This window comes from Copadichromis virginalis, linkage group LG3 (assembly GCF_057382275.1).
Source record: "Copadichromis virginalis isolate Kocher_CV1m ecotype Utaka linkage group LG3, C_Virginalis_male_GT1.1, whole genome shotgun sequence".
Taxonomy (NCBI): Eukaryota; Metazoa; Chordata; class Actinopteri; order Cichliformes; family Cichlidae; genus Copadichromis; species Copadichromis virginalis.
The window spans coordinates 23,833,624-23,844,824 of NC_140620.1; the positions used below are offsets into that span (position 1 = coordinate 23,833,624).

Here is an 11,201-nt window from a genome sequence, read left to right on the forward strand (position 1 = left end):
GTGGTTTGAGGGTCAAGACCATCTGGTTAATCAAAACCCATCTTACAAAGGAAGGACATCACTGTCCACTGAGAAACTGAAGCAGGGAGACCTTTCACTGAGACTCACTAGAGTCAAACACTCTGATAATGGCAGATATAGATGCTTTTTTCCCTCGGAGCACAAAGAATCTATCATTGAACTTCTTGTTGGTAAGTGGACATTTTTCATTACACTGTGAGATACAGATGAATGACAAATAATTGTCCCTGTAGTTAGGACATCCAATGCCTTTATTATGCTGTTGGGAATGTCTGGATGCAAGGGTTTGAATCCAATTGTGAATTTACAGGGAAGGGTCACTGTCACTGTTCATATAAAGCTGTTTTATATGGGATTACCTTTATTAAGTGATTACACATTTCTATCCTGAGACAAAAATGAACACCTATGGAAGATTTTTTACCATTGAGTTAGACAGGGATCTCCACAACCATCATCAAAACACCAAATGACAGTATGTGTTATTTGGTGTAATAACTGAAGGTGTTTATTCCTCTAGTTTACGTCAGTGGAGTTCAGATGGTGCTTGGTGGCCCAACTCCTTGCTCATTTTTCTTTTATCACACCCCAGTATCGCTACCCTTTATCAACTACACTGGAACATGTTTTGTTTTCGTCTCCAATAACAGCTGAAGTAAAAAAAAAAAAAGCCTGCTGGAGGTAAACTATTGGCAGGAGTAAATTATTGGAACATCACATGGCTGTTCTCACGTTGTGGTTGAGTTACCAAGTATGTTACAATTAGAGGAAGTGAAGTGTTGGTCGGCTTTGAAAAAAGCAGTCAAAGTTTTTTCCACACTGATTAAGACGTGTTTTACTGCTGATATCATTAATCAAATACACTGTTCTGTGAATGCATTAACACTTCTTATCTTTGCCATCCTCAGGTTCACTTTCCTTACCTACAGTAGCAGAAGTCAACATAAACAGGAGTGCAGTCGCTTTACAGTGTAAGTCTGCAGGTTGGTATCCAGAGCCTGAGCTGTTATGGATGGACAGTGATGGAAACAGCCACTCTGCTGGACCTACAGAGATCCTCAGAGGTCCTGATGACCTCTATACTGTCAGCAGCAGAGTGACTGTGGAGAAGAAACACAGAAATACTGTCAACTGTATAGTCCAACAAAGGGATATCAACCAGAGCAGAGAGACACAGATGCATGTTTCAGGTAACGTTTTCTTCTGAAATTTGATTCAGTCTTAAGATGTGTTATGTTACAACCTCACTGATTAAAAAAATCTGAAGTGTAATATTTAAATGTTATAGTTAAATAAAGTCAGTTTTTTATAATTATTAAGACTTGCAAAGAAATTAAATGCAAATCTAAATTCATTTAAAATTTGATATAAGAAACATTTCTATTTTCCTAAACTGAAAGAACAATACTGGATAATTGATATAATGATAAATTCAAACTGTTACAGACTGACTTTGTCTGTATGGGGCATGAGAGGTGTAATACAAGGGCAATAGCACAAGCTGTTTATAAGCTCAGACTACAAACAATAAAGTGTGCGTCAAAATCTATTTTGCGGTTTTTAAAAATTCTTACAGCTTTACATGATTAAATTAAGTAGGAGTGGAAAAGGAAGCAAATTAATCTCCAGGGTCTCCAAGGCCAAAACAACAAACAAAAACTCCAAGGTTCACATAAAAAAGAAATGGCAGAGAACCCCTACCAAACTTCCACTAACTTCTAAATACCATGACTAAATCGTAAATTTGGCTTCCAAAGCACAAATCAAAGAAAGCAAAAACAGCACTAATGTTTCCCAGGACTCAGTAGCCAAAAGACAAAGAGACTAACACACTTGCTGCTGGGGGGATTATGCTGCTCCACACGTGATCTTGATGCTGCTCAGCTGTGTCAATCAGGTGTAGGAACCTGGAACAGAGAGCGAGGGAGAGAGCAACTCTCTTGCAGGAAGAGGCCAAAAGGTCAGTGGATGTAACACAAACCAATCCAATATCTGACAGTTGATGAAGTTACTTCATAATTGATGTTTGGCATTAAAGAAAACCACCCAGTGAGGCTGAGTATTTCTGAACTGAAGAGGGACGAGTTTTCCAGTCTGTGAAACATTGACTGGCTGTGATCTTCAGACCATCTGGCAGCAGTGCCTTAAAAATTGTCTAGATTTTGAAGAGAAAATAATTTTTGTGGTCTGAAACAACTCTGAAAACCATTTTCAGTCAACACAGTTCATTTCTGCATCAAAATAACATCTGAGCTCATTAAACATATATTGAAGAGACGTGGGAAACTGTACTGCTGTTTTCAGCACACAGTCCAAAGTAATGTAAAGTGATGTATGTGGTAGCTTGGACATCTGTGAAAGCCAGCCAGTCGGTACATAATGATACATACAATACTGGTTTTGGAGTAACATCGGCTGCCATCAGCTGCCGTCTTTGTCAGGGAAGGTCCTTCGTGTTTCAACAGGTTCTCTTTGTGGTATTTCTTTTAAAGTATAGGCTCTAAGTGTCTCATAAAATGATTATCTGTTTTATTTACAATTTGAATGCATGTCTGAGCATTATTGGAAGTTATTATGAATTTAATTATCTTGTCTTTTTAATTTTAGGTGATTGTGTTGCAGTTCCACCTTCTTCTGCCCTCCGTGTCAGTATTATTTTGGCAGTTTTTCTCATTTGTACTTGTACAACAGTCATTGTTCTGTGGATATGGAGACAAAACAAAATCAAAGGTAATCATATTGGTCTATCTGCTAGGTGTCACCAAATCTGTACTAACTCAAGTTTTTAACAACTAAAATCACCTTGATTAACAACTTAATCAAGGTGTGTGTACCATTGTTCATCAGACAACTTTTACATAACTAACTCTGTACTTATGCAGAGAAAAAGAGGCAAACTGAGGATGAAGCTGAGGAGAAAGAGAAAGAGCAGCTGTTGGCAGAAAACAAGAAGTCTGAAGAACTACAGCAGAAAGAGGAAGAGCTGAAAGACCTGGAGGAGCTGGTTAATATACTGATTGAACAGGAAAACGAACTGAAGAAAGTAAAAAATGTACTCAAACAACAAAGGGATGTGGTGGATGGTGAGGTGGAGGATATTGAAAACAAGCTTCAGTCAGTGGATAAGAACACAGAAAGTGACAGAGCAAAGGGATACATGGATCTGAAAGAAATAATAACAGAAAGCAAAAACAAATTACTAGAGAAAAAAGCAGCAAATTCAGAGCTGCAAGCAAACATTGAAAACCGTCTGCTTAGAACGCAGCACATACATGATAAAATGACCCAAAGAAAACCGGAAGTGGAGAAACAACTGGCAGAGTTACAGAAACAGAAAGATGAGATTAAGAAGACACTTAATTTAGAGCAAAATCAGGAAACTTTAAACGTTTAGAAAAATTCTCAAACCTCATGTAGAGAGGTTTGAAAAGTACTTCTTGTATCTGCTGATGGTACGTACCGCCAGTCTGTCCTTCCATGATGGCTCATCTCATCTCCTTCTCCCCTTGTTTCTCAGGTGTCTGCTACCTGAGGTATTCACTAAGCACATCATCTGTTGTGGCCATCTTCCTGATGTACTCATGGATGTTTGTTGTCTCATCCTGGACGGTGGTTCTGCCACTCATTAATGCACCTTTCTTTGGTTTAGCATACAGACTCGGGGTGATGGGTTTGGGGTGAATCAGAATTAGAATAAGAATAGTTTATTAATCCTTAATTAGACTATGTGCGTCCTCCTCCAAGATAATAAGAACTGTAACAGACTGAAATTAAATAATACAATATTTAACAAAGAAATAGCTCTAATATATACAAATATACAGATTATAAATATCCAGAATATTACAGGGATTAAATATGTATGGTTTTACTCTAAACTGTAAAGTGTAACTGTAACCCCATGCATGGTAAAGAGCTTCCTTGTCTTGATGTCAGTGGCTTTTATCTCTGCCTTTGGCCAGATTATTATCCCACCAGAGTACCTGATCACGGGTGAGATACAGTGTTTAGGTGTTGATTGCCTGGATCTTGTTCTTCCTATTCAGCTGACTCTTCAGGTCGTACCTGACTCTCTGCAGGTATTTCACTGTTACAGCTTTCCTGGCAGCCTCTTTGAGGTTCCCATGTGTATGGGCTCAAATTGTGGTCATAAATATTTTGTACTTGTAAATCAGAATGTGTAGTTGTGAGTTTTGTAACCTTCAAATGAAAATATATGAAAATATAATGTTTTTGCATCTATAAATTAAAATTTGTGTGTGTGTAAAAAAGATTTGTGTTTGTAAAACATATTTACACAAGTTAGATATTTTTCTTTGGTAAGGTCTGCTTACATATACAGAGCAAAAAAACTATGTGTAAAACTCACGTTTCACGGCTGTGTGTAAGTTTCAACTTACAAGTACAAATTTTTACCCGATTTTTCGTCTTTTCTTCAATTTAAACTCCAGTTTAAATTTATAAAGTAATTTCCACCTCATGTTCTGTCAAATATTTACATCGTCTCCAAGATCCAACTGTGATAAACATTGTTCAGTCAGTGTGATTGATAATAATAGGACAAATGATCATCGATCAGTGTGTAATATGCAGTCCTGTGTAATATAAATATATACATACACACACATACAAACACACACACATATCCCCAACTAGCCATCCTCTCTGAGACTGATTCAAGACTTATGTTATTATTGGGTGATATTATTGGTTATTATTGGGTGACAGCATCTCAAAATACTATCACCCTCAACATCTTCTCAGATCCATTTCATGCAAAAACAGAGCAAAGTAAAAATCTGTGTCGTTTTAACCCAGTGTTAAGTTAGTCTTTTGATATTATGTGATATTCAGTTACATCTATTGGTTGTTTTGTTAGAATGTGCCCTATAATATTTGCAAGTTTTACAATGTCACTGATTTACGCCTGTTTCACGACAGTCAACTGGGGAGTAAACTCTGGTGGGAGGGGCTGTAAACTCACATGGCCTGTGGCAGTGGCAGAGTAAGCTTGTGTGAGCCAGCCATGATATCTGTACAAGCAGTAGCCTTAAGATATTCACTATTCATTCTCCTGCTAGTGGTGGAGGAGAGTTTTCTAATGGGGAAGAGGCCCTGCTGTCCTGCCGTCTTAATGGTGCCGCTGAGAGATTAGAGGCAGCCACATATTCTTCTGGAACATCGAGTTTTGGACCCAAGTAATCACAGACACGTTTCACAATTTATTCAGGGTCTGACAGCAGTTCACCATCTGTGTCCAATATCTAATACAAATTTCTGGATTGGAGCATGTATGTTCTTGAGAACTGACCATGTCCTCCCCACACCAGGGGAAACCATAGGGTCCTGATGCATCGGAGATTTAAAAAAAAAACACTCCTGTGAGTTAGGCCAAATTCATCTGCCAAGACAGCAGCGTTTGCAAGAGACTCAACTTTTTGTTCATTTAAATAAAATACCACATGCTCTAGCAAGCATTTCTTAAAACCCCCCAAAAGCACTAGATACCTCAGCTGTGCAAAATCTTTGACTTGCTGACACCTGGAACTTACATAGGTACAAACAAAAAGAATGAATAACGCCACCCTCAGGTGTGAGGAGCACAAACAACACACAACATCATGACCTGGGCCATAACAGTTATTCTTTGTTAAACTAATATATTGGTTACATCTTCTGAACTGCTTGAGTCAGATAACGGGTCTTGTTTATCTTTGGTTACTTGATATTCTAAAGATACAGACCTCGACACAGGCTACATTTGGACACGCACCATTTACACATGCCTCAGAGCTTCAGTGTCAGACGCAACATCATTACCCCCACCCATTGTCTGACTGGTTGACCTAGCAACGTGCAGCAATAACCCCGACTGTATCATCTGTAATCAGAGAGCTGTAAAATACAATTGTATATCAAAGACTGTGATTTTATGATAGTTGGAGCAGTTCCTTGTACCAAAGATCACACAGACGGTCAAAGCACACACTTCCACTTTTCAAGCTCAGCACAGCCGAAGATCCTGTGTAGCATTTTGAACGTAGGTGCAAACTCACTCAGAGAAACAACTGGTAAGTGTATAAAGTTACATAAATATGATTCTATTTTAATCTTGACTGTACTTCTTTTGTTGTAGTTCTAATTTGATAAACGTAAATTTAAAACTAGTTCTCTTGATTTATACTGTTGTCCGAGTATTTGTTCAGTAAGCTTTCATTAAATTGTGTTTCTTCTGTTAACCATTGTAAAAACAACACTCTCAACCAGTTTTTTTCTTAATTGGGCAGCAGTTCGGATCTCTTTTTACTTGCTTGTCTTAATCTGCCTTTACTTTTTGCTGTTAATGTATCACCAGTGCTGGACTTTGTGATCAAGTGTATAATTATCACAAGACACCACACTCACACACAGCAAGAACAAAAGACCAAATGAAAAGGGGAAAAAAGATTGCACCAAGGGGAAGATCTGTGGTTGCAACATATTTTCCCACAAACCTCAAATAGGAAATAACACTGTTGGGAAATGTTGCAATTAAGATAATTAGTGTTTCCCTGCTGATTTTAAATTGCATTTGGCACTAACAACAGAATAAAAGGCCTAGAGCTGTGACCCCAAAAAAAGCAATTAAAAGTGGAGCCGTAAGACAAGAAAAACCTGTGCATCTATGTGCCTTAGATAACTACAATACCATGATAATATATTAGCTAGATCACTAAGTTATGTGGAATGATCTGTTTTATGTTGTAAATTGTTGCTGACTTAAGAGAAGTCATTACCAAATTCGCATTTTTTTAAACAAGTGATCTCACAGACCTTATTTTACTTTTTATTGTTTTACTACTCATTTCAATGCGGTACTTATTTATATTTACGCACTTACAGTAGTAACCAGAATAGCACAAATACATTTGACTAATTTGACTGCTGATTGTATTTTAGGGGAGCTGTCTCTACTGATATAATATGGTCTGATATCTAGGAAGTGTATGCACAATTTAAATTATGATAATTCACTGAATTTTTAACTGATCTTTGACAAAATGCTTACTACTGAATATACAAACTTGATATCACAGTAATTTAATATTTAAGGTCAACTCACTCTGTGTAATCAGGTTTGAAGTATGCTCTTCTTACTGCTTCTTTTCTTTCTATTTCCAGAGCACCAGGATGTTTCCCCAGTATGGCCAGCTCATCTTGAAACCTCAGTTATGTTCTTTGGTTTTTCACCACATTGTGATCCTACTCCTTCTGATAGATATTAAGACAGGTAACTTCTACACAAACCTCATCAACTAATTTGAATACTTTAAACTCAATATAAAGTTAAACGAGGTTTGAAGATATTTCACGATTTTGCACATATACATCAACACAATAGAAATAAAATTAAACAATCAAGAGTCAGCTGCAAAGAATCCACAAACATCAATGTGACTGTAAGATATAAACTTTGTCCTGTGCTTTTCAGGTCAGTCTCAGACAGTAACACCATCTCAAACAATAATCACATTAGTTGGTGAGGATGTCATCTTACCATGCCACCTAGAACCTCCATCAGACGCTGTTTCTGAGATTCTGGAGTGGGGGAGACCTGACTTGGATCCCAGATTTGTCCATGTGTGGTACGAGGGCCAAAACCATCTGGTTAATCAAAACCCATCTTACAAAGGAAGGACATCACTGTCCACTGAGAAACTGAAGCAGGGAGACCTTTCACTGAAACTCACTAGAGTCAAACACTCTGATAATGGCAGATATAGATGCTTTTTTCCCTCGGAGCACAAAGAATCTATCATTGAACTTCTTGTTGGTAAGTTGACATTTTTCAGTACACTGTGAGATACAAATTGATGACAAATTAAAGGAAAAACTTTAACACACAGTAAAGTGATCCTTACAAAGATGTCTCTTTATATGCCGTGGGGAGCATTTGGCTGTATAGTTACATGAAACTGTTGCAGTTAATATAAAGCTGTTTTAAGTAATCAACTTTATCCAGTCCAGTCTTTGCTGGTTTTTTCCATTATTTTATCACACACCAGTCACTTTGTCCTTTACCAACTACAATGGTGCATATATTTTTTGATTTTTGCATTATATGGCAGGAAATAAGAAGGTTGATCCTATGCAGGTTTTGAATATTTTTGAAAATAATTTATCTTAGTTTTCCATCTTCATCCTAATAGAGCTGTGTACACTATGACCTTGTGTGAAACTGGCAATAGCACCATGGCAGTTTCTTGAACTGTGACATTTTCTAGCAACAGTTCAACCTTTATTTTTCAGCTGGAAATAAACAATTTGCAGAAGTAAATTATTGTTAGAACATATAACTCTGCTCAGTACGCTTGGAGGGAACCTTTATCCAAACTGATTAAAACATTTTTATTGCTGATATAATTGACCAGAAACACTGTGCTCTGTAAGAACACATTCTTCTCTTTGGCATCATCAGGCTCTCTTTCATTACCAACAATATCAGGAATCAACATAAACACCAGCAGGGTGGTGTTACAGTGTGAGTCTGCAGGCTGGTATCCAGAGCCTGAGCTGCTGTGGTTGGACGGTGAGGGAAACCTCCTCTCTGCTGGACCTACAGAGACCCTCAGAGGTCCTGATGACCTCTATACTGTCAGCAGCAGAGTGACTGTGGAGAAGAGACACAAAAACAGCTTCACGTGCAGATTTCAGCAAAGGGATATGAAACAGAGCAGAGAGACACACATATGTGTTTCAGGTAAATTGTATTTCTTTTAATCTTTAGAAATATAAATAAAAACAAAATTTGATTTTTTTTAAATGCTATAGTTAATTGATTGCACTAAAAAGATCATTATCAAATCTTAAAACTGAAAAAAGATGTTCCCAAATGGACACAAGCAACAATATTTAAAAATCTCTATAATTTAAAAAGAACCCCGTGGAACATCTGACAGTGGATGTTTGGACTATGTTTGGATAATTGTTTTTGGTTTTAAATACCAAAATACCTCTCTATGGAAGGGGTGTCTTTTTGTTTTGTTTTGTTTTTTCCACTCTGTGATCTGAAGACCCTATGTTATGTGTACCAGTTCAAGGATGACCCCAATCCAGAATGCTGAAGGCAGGAATCAAACTCGAACAGGTGCAGGGAAATCTGAAGAATATATAAAGTCCAAACCCAGAGAGTGGGTTAGGGAATACAGAACAAGAGAGCTCTGGTTAGGCCTGGAAGCACTGGGAATACAAGGCCTGGGAACACACAGCTAGCACGACACAACATTGAACAGATGGAGACAGACTGAACACTACAGACATACGGAGGTAGAGGGATGTGAAAATAACAACAGAGAATACCTCAGTTACCAAAATAAAACTAAATATAGCTAAATGTGCAGACAAACATACAAAGACAAGACTGGATGAACAGAATGGGAACACAAAAAAAGAATTTACTAAAGAAGCCCAAGGCTCTCCAAAATTTAACTTAACATGAAATAACAAAACCATACAGAAATTATATAATGCATCAGGCAATAAACAAGACATGCATTACACGTAGGAAACTAGGAAAATCATCACTGCATTAAAAATTGTTGCTAAACTGTAGTGAAAAGGATCAAGAAAAAACACTTTTCTAGTCTATTTGAGCACTCAGAGCTCCTTTTACTACAAGGCTCCTTCACCCAAACACACTTTCATGCAAACAATTTTTTAAAATGCAACAAAGCACTTTGTTTCACACTTGCACACAAGCTCACACCCCTAATGGGTGGAGGCAAAAAGGACTCTTTGACATGTACACTGGAGTAGCCAGGGATTGAGCAACCAACACTGTGATTGGTAGACGACCCTCCTAAGTCTCAGTTGCCCCAATTCGTATGTTCGTTAAGAATATGAAAAATATATTTTTTAATTTCAAATCTACAGGAAACAACCTCCTCTGATTCCATACACTTATACAATTGCTTCTAGCATCATTTTTATTAACTCAGATATGAAAGGCAAGAAATGTTTTTTTCTCTTATTTGATTTTTTAGACATTATTTATAGAGTCCCAGAATTTTGGGGGAAAAGATCTTTGTATAAATGTAATTCCCTTGTATTTTTCATTTCAGGTGATTGTGTTGCAGTTCCACATTTTCCTGCTGACCGTGTCAGCATTATCTTAGCAATTTGTTTCATATTAACTGCAGCAGCTATTTCTGTGTGGAAATGGAAACAAAACAGATCTAAAGGTATCTAACTCTGGTAACTCTTAACAATTTAATGTGAATAAGCATTAGTGACCTTTCCAGTGTACCTACTGTATCATGATAGATGGAATTCATTTAAAAAGCCCCTGATCCTAGACGCATGGCCCAGAATCTATAGCAATGAAATGTCAAAAAAATCTGTTTTGTTGAAGGGTAATTTCTAATATTCTTTATTTAATGTCCATTATCGTCCTTCAAACCATATTAGAAATGTTTTAATTAAATTATGTGACACATTTTTTTCTGCCAATTTCAACAAAATAACTATTTATGCGTTTACACAGAAAGAAAGAGACAGAAAGTAGAAGAGCTGCGCGTGGCAGAAAGCAAGAAGTCTGAAGAATTACATAAGAAAGATGAAGAACTGAAAGACTTGGGGGAGCTGATTAATATACTGATGAAACAACAGATTGACCTGAAAGAAGTGAAAGATAAACTCGGAGATCAAAGCAATACATTTGCATCTGAGGTGGAGAACCTGGGCAAGCAGTTTCTGGAAGTGGATAAGAACACAGAAAAGGACAGAGCAAAGGGATACATGGATCTGAAAAGCATTATAACTAAAAGCAAACACAGATTACCACAGCAAAGAGCAGCATATGGAGAGATGGAAACAAACATTGAAAGACATCTGATTAGCACGCGGCAAGCATGTAATAAAATGAGAAACATAAAAACAATAGCAGAGAAACAGAAGGAAAACATAATTTTGCAACTGTCAGAGATAAAGAAACAGAAAGAAACTATTCATAAGAAATCAAATTTAGAGTCAAACCAGGAAACCTTAAACATTTAAATACAACAACTACTTAAAAAACAACTCAGGTGCTAAAAGAAACATACACACACACATATATTATAGATGTACTGTATATTAACCTAACAATATTTTTTATGTGAGTAGAGTTAAATAAGATGAATGCAACTTTAGATGTAGGGTTT

At 37.0% G+C, this 11,201-nt stretch overlaps 2 protein-coding genes across 2 annotated transcripts; both read left to right on the forward strand.

Annotated features, from left to right (window-relative positions):
* The first annotated feature begins 937 nt into the window (after positions 1–937).
* LOC146713536 (uncharacterized) lies at positions 938–4,351 on the forward strand. Its single transcript, XM_085452673.1, has 3 exons — positions 938–1,211; positions 2,629–2,751; positions 2,904–4,351. The coding sequence occupies exons 1-3, from the start codon at positions 1,034–1,036 to the stop codon at positions 3,413–3,415; spliced, it is 813 nt and encodes a 270-aa protein (XP_085308799.1). The 5' UTR covers positions 938–1,033; the 3' UTR covers positions 3,416–4,351.
* LOC146713537 (uncharacterized) lies at positions 3,951–11,092 on the forward strand. Its single transcript, XM_085438542.1, has 5 exons — positions 3,951–4,100; positions 7,183–7,291; positions 7,493–7,834; positions 8,480–8,761; positions 10,544–11,092. The coding sequence occupies exons 1-5, from the start codon at positions 3,951–3,953 to the stop codon at positions 11,053–11,055; spliced, it is 1,395 nt and encodes a 464-aa protein (XP_085294668.1). The 3' UTR covers positions 11,056–11,092.
* Positions 11,093–11,201: the final 109 nt, after the last annotated feature.